Consider the following 24,451-nt stretch of genomic DNA (forward strand, 5'->3'; position numbering starts at 1 on the left):
TTTGCGTACGAAGGATTAATTATTATTAATAAATATTCATGGTATTCGAAGTTTCGTAATATACGATAGAAATTCCGATATTCGAATCCAGAATTTCCGAAGATTAAAATTCGTCAGATGGTTAATAATCAACGGCGGCATTTAATTGTCTTATTTTTAGTTCCTACAGATAACGTTAGTTCGATTATGCACGATGGCCTAGATATCAATCTCCCAATGTCAAAAAAAAAAAAAAAAAAAAGAAAAAGAAAAAGAAAGAAAAAAGGAAGAAAAACGAAACAGAGAATGCCATGTAACTTTTTCTTTCGATGTTCACGATTCTTCGTCATAAATATCGGCTGGCGTAGAAATCGATCGAGCAGTTTATCGTTCTTTCACCTATCCCCTTGGTGTCCAGAATCAAATCGCGGCTCGAGACAGCAAAAGAGATTGGACAGTCGGTCGTAAAGGGGCAAAGAAAGAAGATGCACCAGGCATAAGTCGTAAAGAGAACGGCAATTTCTATTGACTCACCAGATATTGAGGAACTTCTCTCGCACCTTCCGCTTCATGCTGTCGCTCTTCCGACGATACTGCAATCTGCGGCAGGAATCCGCGTAGAGAGGCTCTGGAAGCTGTTTGTAGAAACCTGAAAGTGACAGCGGTCTGGAGATTGAACCGGAAAACGTTCGACGTCCATAAGCCCCAACGGGGCCAACCGCGTTTCTGATTGATTGGAACGCTATTTCAGGACGATTTTACGCTCCGCATGCCGTCACTTATTGTAAGTCACTCGACTAATTACTTCGATTGGAATTCAGACGTTAATTCGACCCGATTCACGTCGTACCTGCTCTCGTCGAAAAAGAAACTCATCGTAGTCGCAGAGTTTCGCGAGAAAACGAAAGAGAAAGCACAAAGGAAAATAGCCTTGGTCGATGAAATCTGGGAATAAAAGCTTCCACAGTGTCGGCGAATTGGGAACTCGGAAGCTTTTGAAAACGCGAAACCTGTGGATCATCTTATCGTGAGCAAATTAAGAAAGTTCTGTTGCGCGGACTGAAAATTCCGCGGTGTATATCAAGATACCGAGTATTTAATTTTAGTTATTTTAGCATTTAAGTTGGTGTTTTAAACTCTTTGCTTTTATATTATATAGCTAATTATAAGTTCATTCTCTGTCGCGATACGTTTTCACGATAAGGAGAAAATAACGAATAACGAATGTTTTGTAATAAATACAGAACGCTACTTTACGAAAACTAGATCGGATTGATTTACGCCGCTATAATTTTCAGCCCTTCGTATAATGGATATTTTCCTAACAAAATTTGAAATGTGTTAAACAGAAATTTCAATGGCTCTAGTGTATTGCTTTCGTTTCCAGAAAAAGAAACAAGCATGGACGGGCATCGTTTTTATTACAAATCTTTCGATCATATAATTGGAACGAATACGAAGGAAAGAGACAAAAATCAAATGAAAAAGGGGACGAGAGGGGATGAGAACGTGAAAAGGGGAAACAAGAGAGGGAGAAGGGAAAATTTTGGGGCCAAGCTCGTTGGTAGCCTGGTCATAGGGAAACCTTGTATCTATATACGCGTTTGGCTAGAAATTGAAGATAGGAATAGCTGCGACGGTTCCTTGCATGGGCAAATATTTATTCAGCGGTAGGCGTATTCGACCGATGCGATGTACTGTTTATCTGCGCGTATATCCATCGTCCCTGGCAAATCGGTTGCGTTAAAATGATTCTTCGATTGGGCGCAAATGGCCGGAAATTTTTCTAAACGATCGCCTGCAACGATATCCGTTTCGTGGAGAAAAATTTACGAAAAATAACGAGGGCAATTGTTGCGAAAAGATCGAACAATCGAAGGAAACTCAACAAGGCGGAAAGCAACGATTTTTCACCTCGAAACGAGTTTTCTATCTTCCCTTTTCCCTCTTCTCTTCTCTATTTTTATTTCTTTTACTACAGAAGAGAGAAAGACGTGTTGCGGAAAACGCTTCTGACATTTTACGATTCGCCAAAGAGGACGAAGAAACGGAGAAGAAGAAAACGGCGAAGGGACGAGCTGAAAACGAAAAGCTTCGAAACGCTTCGATTCGCCGCTGTTTACTTCGGCTCCGTCCTTTATTTTCCGGTTCGCAACTTTGGCCAGATGTGCAATTTTGCGCGCGGCTGATGTTTGCGTGGCACGATCGGCTAGATTAAATTATACATAAAAGAGAGAATGATTCACTTTTATTCCGTGATATTCCATTTCAATTTCTGATCAATTTTATATTGGCTTGAAAGCACCGAACAATGGTCGATTGGACAAAGAGAAAAGGAAAAAATCGTAGAAGATAAAATAAATAAAATGGTAGGAGCGTAGAAAGCTCGGCATCTTTTGAAAATACGCTTTCAATAGCATTTTAAGAAGATTATCCCTTTCTCTGTCTCTCTGATACAAGAAATGGTAGAATTTTTGCTCCATCCTATCACTTTTGAACGTTAACTTTTTATGTTTTCAGTTATGTCATTCTATTTTCTTTTTATTGCCAGCTTCGTTTCAGATATTTCAAAACTTTTTGAATTACACGCTGAATTTTTGCCATTCCTTAAGCGTAGAAAATAAAAAAATTGTCCGTGTCTTTTTTTTAATTCAGAAGAATACAAACAATTATATTTGTTTCGATGATATTAAACATAATAACAATATAATAATAATATCCGCGACTTGACGGATTGTTTTATCTCAATTGACCTTCCGAGCGTTGATTTCACACGCAATGAACGATATTATAAAGTACGACCGATCTTTTCGAAAATCTGTACATTTTTACGAACGAAAGAATATTCGTGTAATGTAAAACTTACTCAGCCAACTGAGTTGTTCGTTGTGCTCCAACTTGTTCTTGAAACTGTCGACCTGCCGCTTTAGTTCGCGAAGAGCATACGATGGCGACGCGTTCAGAGCTTCTTGGTGCTCCCGAAGTTGCTGTTCCAAGGCCGCCACACGTCTCTCGAGAGCCCACAGCACTTCCGCCTCGATCACCCCAGACGAGGCCGGATGTGCTCCGACGATCTTGAAAACAGGAAATATACTCTTTATAGCCGCATTCAAACTTCCATCAACTGTACATCGAGTTTATCGTGTAATAGCACGAAACTTTTCTTCTTGCGATCTAGATATAAAGTATATTGTCGTCTCGAAGGGACTGCATTCTTGTCGTTCTTTTATCGATGTCGCTATTTTTCTCGTTTACGGGAAGATGGATGGGAATTAAATTTGTTCGGTCTGCTTACAGGAATATTGGAAATAATCCGTTAATAATTGTTCCATTTAAATATTAATAAGTAATCGTTTAAAGGATTATTGCAATATGTAAGTAAATATATAAATGTTTGCCCATTTGTAATATTTAATATTTCTACTATTTATTTGATTAAACATGTGAAAGTTGATGATCGTTCGTGATCGATATTAATTGAAATAAATACTACGTCAAGAGGGACATAACACGATAGAGATATTGCAATGTAATAAATGCACTTTAGCGGGTCGGTCGGAATAAAGTGGTGCTCGATGAACTCATCCATGAGACAATTTGTCGAATCTGGGGAAGATTTCGCTTGAATTGACTCGAATTGAGAGCAGCGGAATCGTGAAATTTTAAGTCTCGAATTGTCTATCCACCGATCACCGTATCTTCTCGAACGGAACGATAAAAACGTTTCGACACAATGAGACCCGAATAAAGGGATCGAAATTGAGAGGCTCCGACGAACCAAACTTCGTTTCCTCTCTTTCTTTTTAAACTAAATATTAACATAAAACGTATTTCTTATTAAACTACAATTTTTCGAAATACTTTTCTAATCCACGTTGTTTTATTAATTGGAATTATTCATTTTTCCAATAACATTGATTAAGTTACAATGGAGGAAGGAATTTTTCGTCGAAGCGTTGCAATTGAAGAGAAGTTTTTCAATTCGATTCTAAACGACCATCGCCCGACGTTAAAAGGAAAGTACCCAGAAGAAGAAACGGCAAATTACATAATTTAGCGAGAAACGCAGAGAAAAGATTTGGAAAAGTAGGATCGAGTCGAAATGGCCGAGACAGCTGTGTAAGATAGCTGGATCGTTACCTGAAGAACATAGGGAGAGTCGGGTGTGTTCGCCGGCAAATTAGCCGAAATGTTCAACAGCTTGTCCTCTTTGCGAAGCTTCACGATGTCCAGAGGGCCAGCCTCTGCTGCATTTCTAAAGAGTTCTGCAACAGAAAACCAACTTATTAAAACTCCTATTACCGGAAACAGAAATTTTTAACTATGTCACGCTACGAGCAAATATTTCACTATTCTGAAATTTCAATATTCCATTGTTTCAACGTTGAACGTGAAAAGCATAAAATTCTACATCGACGTTCGATCATTTCGAATTATTTTTCGGTAAATAAATTTGGTAAATACATCGCAATATTCCGATGTATCTGCAATTTTAACGTAGTGTTAACGAAGTTTATAAAAGCTTAATTGAGCGCAGCGTATCGCGTACGTACGTTCGAATATAGTTTGCTAATTAAATTTGTAAACGGGCGAAATATTTTTGTATTCAACCAGGTATGCGTAACATAGTAGAATTATGCCAGCAAATATCTGTTCTCTGTCATAAAAAAAAAAAAAGAAACGGTCATTTCGACTATTAAACCTCTACGGGATAAACCATCTTCCGTGCATCTGACAGATTCACGGAGAAACAAATAACGCGGCGTTAAAAAATTCTACGGGAAACCATACTAACCGGCCGTGAATTCATTATTCAAATGGTACGGCTCGAAGCGTTGTATCCTTTCGGTGATATCGAGCGTAACGACATTTTATAAGTGCATGTTTTATTCATCGTGGACGCGGGCCGCACAGTTGCGCGTAACTCGACCTAACGCGCGCATTATGTCGACGCAATTACGGATACAATGCCGGAACGAACACTGTCACGCGTTCGTTTCCATCCACTTTCCCCGAAAGGCTGTTTATTGTTCATGGCAGTGTGATACTCGGCCCGTTCGTCGCAGACGGAAATAGATCCACGCGAGTTGTTTGTACAATGCCACGCGTTGCGAATCTGTCCTGGACCACAGATGATTTACTGCCAGGTTTTCCGTTTGTGGCCATTCCTTTGTTTCGAAACTTGCGCAGAGAAACAGAAGCACGAGAAAAGTTGCGGATACAGTTATTTTCTGTTGGGTACGTGGGATTTTTGTTGCTTCAAAATAATTATTATTAACAATTATTCGATCATAAGCGTTCAGATGCCCACTGTGTACGTCAACGATACCAGTAGAGAATCAACGCCCATTAAAGCTGCCAAAATCCTTCCATCATCTTAAATCGACCGATCAATCCGCTCCACTGAAAGCTTCCGATACTCTCGATTCTATGGAATTCGGCCAAGCGTACACTTACTATCGAGGGATCCGCTAATCTCGTAACACCTAACCACAGAGATTAATATCGATAGAATTAACCGGTTCCGTGTGCCGAACCTCGAACAACTTGTTCGTAGAAACATGGTTGAATTTCATAAATTTAGCATAGAACGAACCGACGAATCTTGATTAACTAACATCAACGGCTAGCAACCGGTGCATAAATCACATGCCGCAGCAAATGAAATTACCATTTAACAACGCGACACCGGCGTTTCTTAGTTTCACGAGACACCGCTTTCAGGATCGTGAGCTAAAGCATCGGCCAACTAAAACGCTGATGCATACACGCAGACAGAAACTGAAAAATATCCTCGACTCTGTATTATAGAGGATTAACACGTTTGCCAATGACTAATGGGCAGCGGGAGAACGCGGCCTCGACGACAATTAATCATCGGTTTCGTAGGTGTGCGCGTTCTAATGTAGATTTATACCGTGCAATAAACCGATACGCAACGCGCTTCGTTTCCAGTTGCAAATAATAAGCAACGATTATCGAGCGACAGGGGCAACTGAATAATTGCTCGCGAGCTCTATCGTTGAACAAGCGGATAATCGACTTGTCGAGTTTAAACGGCACGATTCTACTCCTCCGTGAAATTACCCCCGGAAGACGCGTTTCGAAGTTGCTTCGTAATTCAAGTGTGCAAAATTTGTTGCGTAAAAGAAACTTCACGCGCAGTCTGTGTGTTTTGCGCTACGACAGAGATTGCTTCAGGAGATGATAAATGTTTCTTGTTTCGAATTGCAGTTCGTGTTGAGTCAATATAGCGTGTAAAATGTTGATCTAAAGTGGAAGTTGAGAGAGAAGCCGTTGATTTATTGGATATTAAGATCCGTAATTGGAAAGACAGATAAATATAATTTAACAGCGTTCGGTTTATTAAAGGCAGAGATATATATTTTGACATTATCCAGTTTATTAAAAGCGGAGTCGCTTCGTAATTCAAGTGTGAGAATTTTGTTGCCTAGAACGAAATTCACATGCGTTTGGTGTATTTTATAGCGCGGCAAACATTAATTTTCGGCGTGATAAAAGAATTCTAACGTTCCTAGAAACAACTAGACTTGCTATTCGTATCGTATTAATGTATCGCATAAATGTTGCATTAACGTACAGGTTGAAAAGTCGTTGAAAGTTATCGAGCATCTTCGTATCATTTCTCTCTCATGGGATAGTTACGTTATGAAACGATTAAGCAAAGAATCATGCTTCTTTTTTTATAAAAAATATCCAGTCTGTACCAATTAATTTGTACGCGGTATTGTACGTTAAATATAAAAATCCTGTTTGAGATCTATTTATATGGTAGAGAACGCAGGAGTTTTACGATTTCGTTAGATTCTAGTTTCACGCGAAATTATTAAACTCTAGCGAGGAAGCTGTGAAGTACGCAAAGTGCATGCTATTTGACGTTAAAGTGTCTAATGCTACTATCGCAAAGAAGGTAAAGAGCAAGAAGTCGTGTAGCTTTCAGATGGCGACAAAAAAAGATAAGAGCGTTAATGGTATCCGGCAGTTGCTTAAAAAACAGAAAGAACGGTAAAAGTTCCCCGTCGTCGTTCCAGTTATCGATTCGACAAAACGCGAGCTTAATCTCCCTCGTGTTCCGCAAGAAGATTCATGATTCCCCATGAAAAATGAGTTTCCTAGCGAATGTCGTATAAAGATCATTTATAAAATTCAGCTGTTGCTCTTTCCGCTCGCATTTTTTCTTATGAACGTTCGTTTCACGAACATAAGCAGGAATATTAAAAAAAAAAAAAAGAACACACACACACACCACCTGCCGATTTTAATTAAACTTCTATGGCGCGAATTTTCCGAAGCACGTTCAAATGACGTAATGAAATGTTGCATGAAACAGATGCGTGTCTTTGCTTCAGAAATTTTGTCCCTTCCAGGATAGCACGTGTTATACATTAATTTTCATCTACGACTAAACATTTATAGAGAAGTGAGAAATATTTTAAGTTTAAATGTGCGAGTCAAATTATTTCTAATTTTATGCTTTTACAAGTTTAAAGAAAATATTAAAGCAGTACGATATCTGCTTTATTAGATTTAATTTTTATTCATAATCATATAACTGTATCAGCGAGTAATAAATCAAAATTTATTTTCATTTTATATATATATAATAATTGGCACTAAAGTAATTTTTTTTAATTTATATTTGTTAATTATTTTAAAATATAAGTTGTTGCAGTAAAGCAAGATTCCCCGCCTCGAGCGAACCTTGTACACAGCATGCTTACACGAGCTAATTAGTAACAATTCTTTGTAAAGAAAACCTCCGGTTTATGTTTTCCAGAAATTACGCCCTTCCACCTTTCTTGAAAACTTCTGCCTCGTAACTTCTAATTACAGGAACGATCGACATCAATGAAAGCAATTAATCGAAGAAGCCGATGAGAGAGGTACGTTTATCAATAATTTCTTCTCTTATCTTTCCTTCGCCTTCGTTCGATGATTTACGTTTATCGTGGAAAAGGAGAAACTGTATACTGCCTCTCTCTTTTAATGCGCGAAAGAATGCAAAGAATACATTCCAAGAAAGTCATTTTTCAACAAATATTCTCATAATCTTTTTCTCGAAACTGCTCTTCCATATAAATCCGTATAAATAGCATTTAATCTAATTTCAGAAAACGTATAAATTAAATGAAATCCGATCCTAAGAATAAAAATTCTATTTTCCAACGAATATTGTTCATCAAGCAATTCTCATTATTCTAATTAACACGTACAAAAGAAGAACGAAAAGGAAAGAGGGAGAAAAATGTCAAAAGATGAGATAAAAACACGAAAAAATGGAAAAGAAAAATAATATAAAAGTTGCGATCAAGCAGTTTTGATGAAATTTCCTTTCGCATTGTACGAACTCAACAAATGGCAACGAAAAAAGTAAAATTTTGAAAACAGCATCCCGTTTAAAAAATTAAAGCGCGCAGTAATCTGCTTTGATTGTCGAGACTCAAACGAAAAAATACGGATCAACGACGAGATGACAATGGAATGAGAAAAAAAATTTCAGCTATATTTTATTTCAACTTTCACCCTCGTTCGATCCAGCAATTTGAAAAATGCCATAGAAAATGCTTCTGTGTTCTCAACGATCGTAAAAGCGTTCTCTTTATGGCGAATCGTTCCGGTTATTTGGGAAAAAAAGCAACCCCTTGTTAGAGGGGAACAATACCCTGACTGCAATGGGGAAAACATGGAAAACGGCTTATCTCGTTGTTCGATGTTATGGAGACACATCGCGTTACGAGGAAATTTTTACGAGGAAAAACCATGCATATCGAAGAATCATATTGAATTATTAGAACCTTGGGACAATATAGATCTTTTTCTAAACAGTTCCAAGTCTTTTCCAGTACAATTGTAAAAATCTGTACTTGTTACTTCAGACAATAAGGCACACGCGATGCGAATGAAATAACAAATTTACAATAAAACAGTTAAAAACGATGAAAATAATGAAATATCAGCAGATATCCCGAGGGGAAAGAAACGCATGGTAGAACGGAAGAAAATTTCAAGATTCGTATTGTTCCAATATACATAAACTTCCCGTACACTTGTTCTAAATACGCGAGGAACAACGTAGAGCACAGAGTCCGCACGGAATACGAGAACACGATACGAGTTGTAGCTCGCGTACCCACGCCCACGCGTGCATCTGAATGGAGATCGCTAATTAAACTGAAATTGTTCATAGCGTGGCGCGAACAATATTTATGACGCGACTATTCTCTTCCGGATTGAAAGCCAAGTCTAAAAACAGAAATCATATTATACCTGCATCGTGATGAAAGGATATTTTAATAAAAAATACTCTTTTCAACGTGTGCATAACAAACGAATGGAATCTCGAAATTAATCATCAACTAATCCGCAACCGTGAGTATTCAATTTCCATCTTTTTCGGCTGATTAACCCAAATGTTTTTAGAATACTATACGAGAGAGAATAACGGCATTCCGTGTATTCAACAATCCGACTATATAAAAATCATACGAAATAATAAAAAAAATTTAGTTTGTAATAGCTGAATATCTTCTTCTTATGTTACAAACGTGGAACTGAGAAATTCGGGTGATTGTGATTACTAGACTGCGGAGGACTTTTAATGTTAATACAACCGGTGATATTTAAACAACTAGTATATATATATATATATATATATATATATGTATGTATGTATGTATGTCGAATTCTCATTGGGATTAGGAGCGTGTAACGAATCTTCGTTTGGATCAGCCATTGTTGTTATACAATATAGATGGTATTTTACTGGTACAAATATGATGATTAGATGGTGATTAGATATGCTCGAGATGCTAATGACAATGATCTTAGATTCGATAACGAATCCACGGTCAACGGGATAGCAAATGCGCTTTCTTCCAAAGTCTAAGTCGAACTCAACTTACTTGTGCACAATTCAAGTGTAACTCAACTTATTATTTACTTAATACTCAACTTACTAAGTTCTATTGTTTAAGTACAGCTATAATAAAAAGTCTAGACTAAAGTATTGGAGATCTTCCCAAAAATTCCAGAAGAAAGGCCCCGATGTTCTTTCATCTCCTACATATATATAGTAAATAACAAAATACTAATAAATACTAAATAATTCGGATACTTGTGAACAGTGGACCATTTGTCTATAATTTTATTTTGACACTGAAATTGCTTTATACAACGATCTTCTTATCCTTTTATAAATACTACGGTGAAAACCGTTTCTCACAAATTTCAAGAAATTTCATCGTTCAATTATCGCTCTCATGAATTTGATAAGTCGTCCCTTCTCGTAAATTTATGTGACAATGTCCCCATTTCTTCACGATCTGGAACGCTTGTCCCATGGGTATATAAAACCCTGCGGGCCAGTGAAAAGGGGTGGAACGAACGATTCGCAGAAACGATAGAAACAGTGACCGGTTTATTAGTTGTTGGCCAGCCTGCTGGCGATTCTGTTAAAATTTCCTGGACAAGCCATCAAAGGATACCTCTGTGCGTACCCGCTTGAATCGAGTTGATTAACTTTTTTGAGACTGTGTTTCTCTGACAGCTGGACATTCCTGAAATTCATCGGTTGATATTCAAAACGTCACGGGGAAAAATTAGTTAGGTATTTGTTGCTTACGATTTATGAAGTATCGCAACGCTTCTTTCACGCGAATGTTAATTTTTTAACTTAACAGTACATAAATTTGTTTCTCCGAGTGAAATAAAAAATACCTGTTTCTTTCGATCGTATCAAATAGATTAAAATATGAGAAAAGATTAAAATCACGGTCCTCGTAATTATGAAGTAACAATAAAAAAGATACTATAGGAAGTGGATTATCTTAAAATAATCAATTTACAATGAAATAACATTTTCTATACGACCGTTGGCAATAAATAATTATTAAATTACATTCCATAGCATTTTAATCCATAATGATAGATGATTATTCTTATTTAACTGAGCGTAATAGCTTTTTTATCTAAGCTTTTATCTCTCCAAAGTAGATTTAAATCTTCTACTAAAGAGATTTCTCACGTGACAGTGAAATATCTGTCGTCGATAAAATTTATCGTTGCAAATCTACAATACATTTCTCTTCCACTCGATAAATTGCTTTTAACGTTCGAGTACATACCACACACGTGTGTCCATAAATTTTCTACTCTACGTATATATTCGTTTCTTCAAACTCTTTATCAACTATACGACAATATTTTTAAGCAAAACACCACCCCATCGATCAAGGTATCGCACATTTTAATTTTCTCTTCGCATACAAACTTTTTAAACGCTACGTATACCTGATTCAACGCCCAATTAATTCATTTCTATGCCCAATAAAAGATTGAAAGAATATAGTATGCCATACTGAGTTACCGCCTAAACGACCCTCGAAGCCTCATAATAGAGCATGGTACGAAGTCACATCACGTCGCGTTCGAAGTTAAAGCAGTTTGGCCACAGGAAAGTTTTCCAAATGAGAAAAGCGACCGACCATGCTGTCGATTACACTTGTCGAAATTACCAAGCCAAATATTAGCTCGAGCAGCGATGTCGAGAATAATAGAGTCTTAAATTAGAATAGTGGGGAGGATAGTGAGCAATGGTCAAAGGTGAAGGAGATGATGTGCGCTGGACAAACTATAAAAATCGACCCGGTCGGCTTTCATTGAACGCGGCATGCGCGATCGTTTGCCGAGTAAATTCTTTTAATTGAGCGCGGGGGTGGGGCTGTTCGTAGAATCGTCGCGGAACCCTTTTCGCTTTGCGCTTTACGGATACGACCGATCGTTTCGAGCCTCGATCACCGCTGAAAGTAACGGCGGCGTCGTTTACTTTTCTATTCGAAGATTACAGAGGAAGAACGCGACGAGTTAGATAAGTTAAAATTCGCTATCGAGCACGCTACGTTTAAAATACGCGAGTGCTCGCGGCTCGCCAGAAACAACCCGGGAAAGTAATTCCCAATACAACTTATTTAAACTTGTTTGGGCCAGTTGTAATTCGAATTCGCAATTGCATCGATAGAATCGCATTCCTAAAACTTCGAAAGCCTGTGTTCCTTTTTGCGAACGTAACTTTACGAACGCTGTTCCCGGGGCTAAGCGACTTAGGAAGTGGTTTGCGATCCTCCGCAATAAAGGAACATCCACTAACCTGCGTATAAATTCTCCTCCATTTAGTTTTTCTTCGACAATCACATTTCATATTGAAAGAACGGAAGAAAGGAAGGGAGAAGAGAAAACATATCGCGTTGTGTGCCTCTTTCCAATGTTTTCGAGAGCCTGTTCTCGAGCACTCGAGATTTATTCGACCACACGCGAAGTACGGAAGGTAAGGTAAGGGAGAAGAAGTGCGGAAGAGAGCGTTTCGGAACGAATCGTCGATTCCATAAATTATTACCCATCCTTTAACCATCCACCCACCCAATGCCTATGAAACAACGAACGAACGTCGAATTACCGATCGACGACGTCGTGCACATGCCTGCGTAGAAGCGATGCAAAGCACGCGAGTCGATGATTCACCTGAAACGAGGTTAAATTGCTCTAAAAACGAACGTTCTCGTCGTTCGTCGGAATGGGTCTCGCTCGACGCCGTTTGCGATATTTAATAAAGCTATCGCAGAAAAATATCTCAGCTCCATCTTCGACCCTCTGCCCACTCCTAGCTAACCACCACCACCCCAGTTGCCTCGTAGCGTCGACGAACAGAGCTCGAGAAACTTATGTTACACCGATGGAAATCAAAGTGGTCTTCCTACCTTCTCTCTTTCGCTCGACTGCTTGCACGATTGAACGCGCGAGAGGTTTTGCGCGAGCGACAGATCTTCTCGGCTTGGTTTGTCCAGGCTCACACGACGCGGCTCCGTACGAAACGAAACGAACGTGGTGGCACATATACAGAACGAAAGAAGGGGGAGAGCTATCTTCCGACCGTCCATTGGCTCTAATAGGATAATGAAACGTGAATCATGGATGTACGGCGGACGATTATATTTTTATTGTGACCCACGCTCAATTTATTCATTATTTTGTTGAGGCCAATATCATTGGTACGAGGTGTAGGAAGCCATTGCGGTCGGAAAGCATCGTTCGAGAGTTCCTACGGGTCCCGGTGCTACTATTACTTTTTATTATACGTCGACGAATTAGAAAATAAACGTATAGATGGATTGGCTACATCCTCCGTGTACGCTTAACGACCCTGTAATTAGCCAACACTACAGAGAAACTGTGCCGTCGTACGTCGATCTCACCGATTTCATTCAAATTATTCGATCGTTGTGCAAGATGGTCAAAAGTAAAAATTGTGCTTATCGTGATCCTCGAATCAAGATTTGACGAAATTCGGGAAACGATAAGTTCGTTCGTGACCGAGCAATATCTAATAAAATTCACTCGAACAACGACTAATGCAGGACCCAAGTCGACTAACTGATCGACGACTTGTGGTTCGATCACGTAACTATGTTTATATACCGAGGCAGTGCATGAAAAGTTCACTTCGTTAAGACACATGGAGACAGCGCGCATTAATTACGTATAAAGTTATACGAAATTGATGACCGAAACGTCAACTTCTCCTCCCAGAACGTGTCAGGAAGCAGCGTAAATGAAGGGGGTTACCTAATCTGATAATAACATCGCATTATGCTTTGGATTTCTGAAAAGATTCTAAAACGCGAAGCATTTGTATAGCGTGTATGAACTATTAAAATGTGATGCAAGATATTTTCCATTTCTTCTCTCGATTCTAAAAAAATATACAAAAATCCTGTTCGCGAGAACATCACCGACCAAAAGTTTGTTAAACGATTTCAAGTTAAAAGTTTGTTTCCTGTAAATCTTTTTTTAGGATGCTTAAATTCCACGTGAACTGGAAACGCGAGGTGACTGGAAACATCCTGACCGCAGGTAAAACCCAGTACGACGCGCAATCATTGTCGATTTTCGTTCGAAGCGCGAACCAACTTTCGACGATTCTGACCGGAAATCGAGTGCGCCGAAATTGTCGACAGTCGAGAGCTTGCTTCCGGGACTTTCCAATGGACTAGACTGTCACACTGCAAAATCGACTTACCGATTACTTCGTTTCTATAAAAGTACGAATACAGTACATAGAGGTGTTTGAAGAGCATGGTAAAACGTCATATAAATATTATTTCAATTACTTCAATTATTACAATTATTACTACAATTATTTCAATTAATTAATCTATACGTAATATAGCTAAGTATACCTATATCAGAGGTCAGTAGTTTTCCTGTTAAATCTCGCTTTCCAAGAAATATGTTTTTACCACCACGAAGAACAATTCTTATACAGTTTCCATAAAATTTCTCTTAGATATTTCTTTCGATGCATCGCCGTTATTGAACGACATTCCTAGATTCAACGTGGTTGCTGGCTTAGTTTTTAAGTTATTTTAAAATACTGTAATATCCATTTGTCTAAAAGTAGAAAGATTTGTGAGCGACGCGCGAACACGTTGATGAGGAAATAAAAATTCTAGAAATACGTGCACAGCTTCTGAAAGCTAAGGTTTAAGGTATCTACGAACACGAGCGGTATGTGGAAACTTGGAGGAGGAAAGTTTAGAAAGAGACTTAAGAAGGAAACTTTATAACCACGGTATGAAAGCTTTAGACTTTGGATATACTATAACTGTTTTTACTCCTGGTTTATTTCTTTAAAGTCTACCTAACCTTTCGAACGGCTCTGTGGAAAAGACACAACCTCTATCAAGATAAAATAAAATAAAGTCGTTACTATCGGACGAAGCATAATCTAAATTTTCGAAGCAAACTTTTTCTCATCCATTTTGACGTAACGGTTCGTTCTTAGTCCGTTCCCTCTATTTTATCCAACGTATGAATAATTTACTACGACCATTGCCACGAGCGCGTAAATCTACCTGATTCTGTCGCACCTAAACGCCGTAATTATATTTACGGCTGTCTGGACGAGTTTAATCGCCGGCAAGCAAGAAACAAAATTAATATTCCAAGTAGGTTAAACTTTATGATTCTTCGTGGAAGAATCCTCTTGCACTTTTTACGCGACGCTGAAACACGCGGGGAAAATAAGAGAAAATGTTCACGGACCGAGGGAAAGAATGTCCGATTATGAGATTGACCGGTCGCAAAGCCGATTGGAAATACAGCTGTGCGAGGTTTTAAAATGGAAACACGGCATTCGACCACGAAGCTGACAGCCGAGATGCTGTGACAGAATATTGCAGAAATGTCAAACAAATAATGTTTTCATAAATCGCAAAACACTGCTTGCTGTTCGCGCGTTTCTCACAGTGTCCCATCATTAAAGACCATCCCGATTCACGGGGAATAGAAATTCATTTCAAACCCTTGAACATGAATTCTAAGATTATGAGCTACGTATCGATGCACTTTATACGATGAAGGATTACGCGGAGAACAATAGAATGGCGATAATATTTTTCAAATTTCATGCACATTGTACGAGATTCGGAATAAGAAAATTTCCAGGAAAAAGAATATTTTCTGTCCTTATTTATTTGATACATTTTAATCCTTTCATCTAGTATTACACCTTTTAGTATCACGTTGTAACATTTCATTATTTTATTTATATTTTATATATATTTTAAATAGAATATTAGGATCGACTGTATTAAAGCGGAGGCAGCGTAAGGAAAACTGGTCGTTATTGATCAAGAATCATAAATATACTAAACTCTCGCCACGTGCAATTTCTCGAGGAAACTACTTATCTATCTCTCAGTTACTCAGCCTGCTTCTTTTCATCATTAGTAACATTCGTATCTCATCTTATCTAATCTTTCTAAATTGTTCGTACATCCATGAGTCCGTGACACAGTATTATCACATTATTATCATCATTATCAGAAGTGGAAAAACTAGACGTAACACACAAATATTGAACTAACTTGATTAAACTTGAAACACTTTCTTCAAACGTCGCATATCAAATCTTATATCAATCATCGTAAGAATCTTCAGCTTGAAAAAAAAAAAAGAAAAGAAATAATACTTATCGCATGTTGATTAGAAAGTCAAACAGTCTAATAAAAAATGAACAAGACAAATTATCGTAAAACTTTTTTCTCCAAGCGACCATCGATTACGGCTGACTCTAATTAACGAGAAGTCTTTCGGTTAGGATCTATTCCTGAAACGAGAAAGGTACAAAAAAACGTCTTCGATTTTGCCATACTCTCGGCATGTATCGAATGTGCTCGAGGTCGTGGTAAAGGATCCTCGTAGGTTCGGTCTGATTGATTTCGAGGTGGGGTTATACGAGGCCAGCCTCACCTCTAATCGATACATTTGCACATATAGACACGGTTTATTGTACCAATTAACCGCATAAACGCACGAAAACCGCATATGCCTTGTCATACAGTACTGTACAGAAATTACACCATCTGTCCGAGTGGTCATACGATAAAAATTAAACGCGTCGCATTGTATAAAGAAGTAGAAGCTGAGCAGAGATTTTTTTGGTACATTGAATATTATAACGAGTATCGATTTTTTAACATTTTATATTTTCTCGCGCGTTAGTTTCGTTCCATTTGCCCTAATCGTTCTAACTATGACAAAATTCGAAATACCAAATAAGCATTTTAATGTCCATTTCAAAGCAATTGCTTGTGGGAAGTGACGCGAAACTTTGGCACGGTGCTGTATTTAACGAACGTTACCATTTCCAGCGTCGTCTAGACGAGGGTGGATGTGCAAATTCATGCGGTCGTAAGAACCGCCCCTAAACTCGTAATTGTTCGGCTGTGCGCCATACGTTTCGATACGGTACGAAATTCTAACGAACTTTACACGGAGAACGAAAGAGACACGGTTGAAAATTGTTATCGTTCAAAAACTAATCATATTTCAAATCTGTATGAACTTGTTTATTATGGAACCTAATTACCGCGTAATCTTGAAAATTTCATCTTACGGTCAGGCGAAAAAGTTAATTAAAGTCAACGCTAAAGACCACTAGCTATCAACAACCACTTTATAAAAGGAAAAAGCAAGGAAAACGTAAAAATTGAAAGAAAACGTTCTGGATGCCACGGCCATGGAAAAAACGTAGCAATGATCGGAAATTCTTATCCAATTTCAACTAAACCCGCCTCCATTAAACGCCGTAAATTCCATCAACATCGACGCAGATCGTAATTATCTATCCGCTGAGTGCGTGTTATATTAATGCGAATAGCGTAACGCAAACAATCGCATTTTGATTTAGTACAGCTTTCATAGTGTGTATACACGCACTAAATCCATCGCGGGCTGAAACGAGCAGAAGTTGTTCTTCGTACGTACACGTTCAGGGATCGAATTACTCCATTATCGTAAAATGCGCAAGCGTTCTCGCAAACGCTTCGATGTTCCAGTTAAATAGGCAAGAGTCGTAATCGTCTAAACGACTGAAAAGAAAATCTCTCGAACGCTTTTCTCGAACGGACCGACGATTTCGAGCGCTAATTACGCGGAATTATCTGTACAGAGCATTCAGCGCATATAAAAAAGCATGGATATATCAGATTATGCGCATGTGGATTCCGTTACCGTGTAAATCCTCCTCGTTTTCGACCGAGAAAAGTTTGTATTTCAAGAGCGCACAAAAGAAGATAAGTACATTTTTGCCGACCCTTTCATTTTCATGTTACTCATTTACGATTGAATCACTCAAAAATCTCAAATACTTTGTACAACAAACAAAATGTACATACATATAAATTTTTTAGTGGTTTATAAGCAACTTTAAGCGTTTTAAAAATGCACGAGCTTAAACATTTTTGTAAATAATCAAAAATATACAAAATATCACGAGGATCAAAATTTTGGTCAAAATTCCATTCTAAATCGCTTTTCCTATTTTTTCCCCTATGGTTTCCAGTTAGCTTTGTTCGTAGTTTGCGTCATACGCCACAAATCGTTCTAATCCAGAAATTTGTTAACGAGCGGAACAATGAACCGTGAAAATAAATTTCCCGAGGCTGGTGCATGAAAAAGACAACTTGACATAACCACGAGGGTGCAGTTGTTTGTCGGACTCATTAAAACCGTGAAGAGAGACGAGCTTTCCCGTGATAATTGTTCAGTTGAAAGTATGACATAGCCGTGATACGGTTTCGTTAATTATCACAGAAAGCGCGAATAATTTTAATTGAACAACGTTTTATTAAGATACGAAAGTATATTGATCCGGAATAATGGATTTTCCTTTTATATCCGCTTTTAATATCTACATATTGAATTTCTCTCTTTTTTTTTAATAGGTTGTAAACGAAAGTGGATATGATTGGACATACATTTCAGTGCTCATCGATACTGCAAGCAGATTGTCGTATCGATGAAACAATAATTTGGCAAGCTGGCAATTACAACGAAATTACGATTACGATACTGACTGCTCGACGACCGATTTATTCAACCGATATAACAATGCAATTAACCATGTCATTAGTTATTTATTGGTAGGAATTATGTTTTATCTTATGGCGGGTGTAATTCCGAATTTATCTGTTCACTGAATTGTATCCTAAAACTCCAATTACCTCTGTGAATACGAGAAGAATGAAATTGAATATCATCTTACTCCAGTGGTAAGAGCCGAAGAAGTTTTAAAAATTAAAAATACTTCTCAAGCTGTTATACATAATACTTGCTTTAACTTCAGGAATTTAAAAATTTGAGAACTCGAGGCAGAGATCCAAGAACGTGCGCGAGAACTTTAAAACCTTCTCGTGTTCTAACTCCGATTGAAAGTCTTTCTCTTTATTCCTAGCCCGAAATTAAATAATTTAAAACTCGTATAACGATAGTATCTCCAATACACCGACGATTGATGGGCAAGCTTCCTTAAGCAAACAGTTCAAGAGGAAATTCTGTTAAATTCATCCTAAAAATACTCAAGTCAAATTTAAACTAAATTTAAAACCAGATATGATGTTCGATCTAACCACCGGCAGGCTATTTTTAGTAGTTCATTGCAGAGAACGGAAATTTCGTGACGACGGCCAGACAATAAGGGTCAATTTACCCTACGAACGATATCGATTCTCGTCAGGGCATCGTCTGCATATTTTTTCGCGGTACGGCCAGCGATCTCGTTGAAAAGCTTTCTAATTAACTAGAAGGAAGAATATATCGGCGACGCGAACTCGCCTCTCGTGAATTTTATATGGAGGGGATGATGCGACAAAAGGGGTTGGAATCGACCAAATGATCAGTCTATTACAGGGTCGTGGGTGTAGGAACGAGCTATTGGTGAATCGTCGTCGAAACGACATCAGCGAACGACAGAGAAGGAAATACGAAATGATAGCCATTTAGATGAGATACTTCTACCGGAATAAAAATGGGATCGCAATTAGGCCGGATTCGGTGGAATTTAGGCGGAAAGAGAATACGTGGATTAAAGGGATTTCGATGAGGTTCAAAATTGATTGCGCAGGGATATTTGCATGAGAATTATGTTCCGCGTTTCAACCTCGAAATTAAAGTCAATTTCGAGTGAAATGTTTAACGTAGAAAATTCAGTAGAATACTATTCAGCAAAGAGGTTTAAAGAAGACTTAACTACTAAATTATTATCGTAACAATTCTGTTCAAAAACGATCAGTTCCGTTCTCGAAGAATCTTCCACGACGCTCTTGGTTTGCCGTATTATTCATAAATGAACGATAATGTTCGTGTCTTCTGAAGGGAACGCGTAAACATGCAAAAATAACATCTTATAATTTCACTACCTTCTATATATTATCTTACTTCTACAATATACATCTACCAACCTACAATCCAATTTCTACTTTCCATTTTCTTCTACGTTCAAGAGAGGTGTTTGAGAAAAACTACGAGACTTTCATGCAGAGCGGAATTTATTGATTAATCGTGTTCGCGTACATTTACACGAGACATATTCGCGGAATGTTCATGGAATGCATAGAAGAGGAAATCGATAGAGGGTTTTCTTTCAAGCCGTTTCCTTTCAAGATTGTCTGTCACGAGTTCGAGGACAAGGCTGAGGCACGACGAGAAGAATTACGGTATACAGAGGCACAAAGACTTCTTGTGGCATTGACACGAGCCACTCTGTTTCGCGTATGTCCCTTTGAGATGCCTCCAGCTCCTCGTAATGACATGACGGCGCGGTGCGGCAATTTCCACTAACCGGCTTGCAAGCCATCATAAATTGTAATGGTATTATCATCCCTAATTACGCGATGCACTTTGACACGAGTTCGCTCGTCGCAATTCGTAATGCGGCAATTACGGCAAACTATTTTAAACAGAACAACGAAACACTGTTTAATTAAGCAAGTTTGAAATATCGTCAGGTCTGAGAACCGAGCTGCGTTACGTTGATTCGACCGCGGTTCAAGTAGATCGAGGCGTAAATGGTCAGACACTCGAGAACACTGTGATACGCGAAGTACGTCGATAAAGATCGTTCTTCTCTCACTTTAGTAAAATTAAGGTGTAAACGAGCATTTTTATCATTAACGACAATTAAAGGAGCGTAATATGTATTTTATATCGTACATAGATTGTTCATTTAATTTACACTCGATTATCTCTCCAACTATTGGTTATTTCAAAAAATGTTTCAACCGATACTTGCTTCGTTTCAAGGGAGATATTTTACGATGCTCGCAAATTCTATCTACGTGGGTGTGCCTCCGAGACTTCAAGGTAACCTTTGCTTTTTTAAATGCAACTGCTTGTTTCCATTTCGATGAAGGCGTAGTCAATTCCCCGACATGATTCGCGATCGATGAATATCAACCACGAAGAATATTACGAAAGAAAATTATTAGATTTTATGCGGGGAAAACTTCCCCCGATATCGAAATGAAGTATTCGGTCAGACATTAGAAATAAACGTTATTTCCACTCACGTTTACAAGAACTTATTGTATTATTAAACTACCTTTTTAAGGCCACAGATATGCTCCACATATTTTGCGACCATCCGTATCGTTTTCATACTATACCACTGACTGGTTTGTCCTAAATGCACTTTTAACGACTAAGCGTAGATCGGTAGATGAAGACGACACTGATCAGACGCCCAAAATATGAATTTCATAGGCGCAAGGAAAATGGTGTAACAGTTTGACGATTAAGACGATCTATTACCTTTGGTAGCTGTGTGCGAGTGTATAGCTGGTTGCCGCATAAAGTTGCGCGTGGCTTAAGTAGATTAAGATGGCAATGAGCAAACTACCAAGAAATCTACCTCGGCGATGCACTTGTGCCGAGGTAATTTTCATAGTTCAGGGAATAGAAGATGAAACACGCCAGCAACTATCATAGATCGTTTCGAAAGCTTTACGCGAATGTCGGCAACAACGATCGCGCGACAACCAAGGAAATCCTTGTGAAATTAACGAAATTCCTGGTACGTGCGGCTTCTGACATCGTTACAGAAAACTTCGTAATTTCCATTAACCAGAGAAATGAGTTTCGCAAGATCGCAAAAGGAAACGAACGTCGCCGCTTTACGATGAAACGAATTTTGCAAAGAGAATGCGACGTTAATGAGAAAAATAGAAGGAATAGTTATGAGGCGATTCGAAAACCATTTCAGGAAACGCTAAGAACAAGTCGAGTTACATTGAAGTTTGAAATTACGTTACGTAATACATTAAGGAAAAGTTTCTGAACGTGAATTATTTCCTCGAGGTAAATTTAACAATAATCTGCCATATAGATATACGATTTAAAATGCACGCTTATTTCCTAAGTTGGATTTTATTACGACAACATTATCGGACTACCTGACAAAGGTTATCTCTCTCTCCTTTGATTTTCATCTTTGGAGTAGATGTAGGTTTAATATGAAATGTAGAAGGTGAAGTGTATTTTTTCGATGCCTTTGAAATTCTTCAAGCAGGATATATCTATTCATATGAGTCTCCGTTGAGAAAAATCAAGCAATCTTGTGTAGAAGAACTCCCTTAGTTTACTTGGAAGTCCTTGCATTTTCCGAAAGGTTTTCCCATCCATTGAATTTATAGCGGCCTCGAGTAACAATATCGAAGGGGAATACTGTTTAAAGGGGACCCAAGTAATATTAAAACTCTTTACTATAAATAATTAAGTTTGCTACGTTGCAGTTCCAGCTTGGCATCTTCAAGGCGAAGTCAGGTATTTTAAAACGTTCATAAGACCGGAAATTGCATTCCTTACCCAGTTCGTAGTAAATATAGTTACCGAATAAAGTAGTATTTGCCAACTTGTGCGATTCTAACCTTTTCATGTGTGTTTGACCTTGATATTTCTTTATTACATAACGACAGATATGAAGCATTTACATCCTAAATATTGAACTTGATTTTACAAAATAAACAAAACGAATGGTATAATAAATGATAATATAAAATACAATAAAATTGATAATAACAATATAAATAAATCTCAAGCTCAAACATAAGAAAAGCCAAAGCTGTTCGTTGTCTCTAGGTTCTTCAAACGTAATAAGCTCAAATATTTATACGTTTCATAAAGCTTTCCAACATCTTACACAGCATCCTCAAAATTTCCCTCTAAGTATCGGCTCGAGCAGGCAAGTGAACATAAACCCTTGTTTGCTTTTTCGTTTGACGCACAAGAGAGGGTGAAACAGACTTGATTGACAAGTTAGATCCTCGCAGGTTATTTTCAGGAGGCATTGTCCGGTCGATAGGTCACGGTTTGAAATGTGTGCAAACATAATTTCGGTAGTGCTTATAGGGACCCTTTCGTATCGGTCGCGGAGTTGAAAAGGTGGGCGAACAGCGTTGAGGGAAGGTTTCATTCAGAGTTGGCTCCGCCTTGGGAAGAACGTACCTGATCGATAATTGGTTAGATTCGTGGAATATCGAATATTCGTAGAGCTACATCGAGCAATCTCAATCTTTATCGAGAGGACGAATGCCTCGATGGCTGTCGTCAGATTCGAATGGAAAGCTCCAATCGGCCAAACCGATAGCCATCGAATCTCTTCGCGAAATGTTTCTTTGCTTTGCAATACTCTTCAGAGAACTAGTCGTTAGCTTGTCGATTTTAAGAGATCAACAGCAATATCTCGATCGTAAATATCAAGAAACTTGATTCTTAAAAGGTCTCTAGAATTACGATCAATCTTTTCAATCTTTGTACGATGCTTTGAACCTGCATTTATGATATTAAGAAAAAGATGAAGATTTCGAATTGAAATCCTAACGAATCCTATCGTGCTAACTGTAATCTTATTTCGCAAAATAAACGAAACTTCGGTAAATCAAAGAACATGGCCGAAGTAACTTTTGATCCTCTCGGCGTAATTCGCTAAAGATAAAGTGATAAAAGTCAAGAATGGAATGAAAATGAAAAGTGACTTGGACGAAAACATTTCGAGATGTCGACAACGAGATTCTACTGGAAGATCAATTAATTAAATAGACTTGCCCTTAAGCTCCATGTCGGTGACCTGATCAGCTTTGTAGGTGACCGTCTCCCTACGATCCCCAACGATGAAGTAAATATTCGTGTATTCCTCGTCGTCGTTACCGCCGGTCCCGTTCCTCGCCTCGAGGTCCATGGCCAAGCAACTAATATCGGCCTTGAACCAGCTTCCGCTCCTCTGTGCTCGACCTTACGACAGCTTGTGAGGCGACCCGGCCTTGCTACTACTCGGGGCTACGAAAACATTCGATAGAATTTCGTTTTGTTCATTCAAAATGCAGAATAATTCGCTTGAACTTTTCGCGGGGCAAATGGTTGTATAATAGAAGAAATTATACGCAAATTTATAACAAATAAAGATATTAAACTTTCCGCGGAACGATAATATAGGAAAATTCTCTAAATAAGAATAATACGAAAATTACGTAAAACTGTCTTTAAACAATGAATTGTCTATAAATATTAACGGGATATAGAGCAAGTAATATCGATACTAACCTCTGGTCGGGTGTAGAGGGATAGCTGAATCCTCAACGAGCTCATCGTCGCATCGCCGCCCCGGCGGCAACAACCGGGTCAACCCCGATTATTGCACCTGTCGACTTCGTACCTGCCGTGCGCAACACCTGCAGGGTGAACGATTCAGCGTTGTAGAATCCCGTTGATGACCGTCCAGGCACTAACCGAGAGGACGATCGCTCGTCTACTACCAGCTCACACTGCACTCCTTCATGGTCCATTCTACAAATCGATCAAATACAATCGTTAGATTTTCTATCGAAATTATTTAATAATTACAGCAACCGAGATTATAATTAATTATTTTCCAACACGGTAAGTAAATCCAGTATTTTTCATGGAAGATCCCAGTGTGCCCGTTCTAGGGTTAATTTTTGCAATTTTTAAAAGTTAGGTAATTACTCGCTAATGAAAATATTCATATCTGGATGAAGTCGATCAAGCTTGGATTTTGTATGGCTCGATTCATTATATACCGGCGAATTCATGCAGAAACTGC

The 24,451-nt window shown here is 38.4% G+C and overlaps 1 protein-coding gene across 7 annotated transcripts in view; it reads right to left on the reverse strand.

Moving 5' to 3' along the window:
• The window catches only part of Pde9 (phosphodiesterase 9), a 136,804-nt gene that overhangs the window by 16,562 nt on the left and 95,791 nt on the right, over nucleotides 1-24,451 (reverse strand). For all 7 annotated transcript variants that reach the window (XM_076622458.1, XM_033346392.2, XM_076622456.1 and 4 more), the window contains 5 exons: nucleotides 23,932-24,174; nucleotides 23,437-23,667; nucleotides 4,120-4,244; nucleotides 2,846-3,053; nucleotides 514-628 (listed from right to left, as the gene is read on the reverse strand). In XM_076622458.1, coding sequence (XP_076478573.1) covers nucleotides 514-628; nucleotides 2,846-3,053; nucleotides 4,120-4,244; nucleotides 23,437-23,569 — 581 coding nt within the window. In that variant the 5' untranslated portion in view covers nucleotides 23,570-23,667; nucleotides 23,932-24,174. The remainder of the gene's footprint in view (nucleotides 1-513; nucleotides 629-2,845; nucleotides 3,054-4,119; nucleotides 4,245-23,436; nucleotides 23,668-23,931; nucleotides 24,175-24,451) is intronic.

Source organism: Bombus vancouverensis, chromosome 10 (assembly GCF_051014615.1).
Source record: "Bombus vancouverensis nearcticus chromosome 10, iyBomVanc1_principal, whole genome shotgun sequence".
NCBI classification, from domain to species: domain Eukaryota; kingdom Metazoa; phylum Arthropoda; class Insecta; order Hymenoptera; family Apidae; genus Bombus; species Bombus vancouverensis.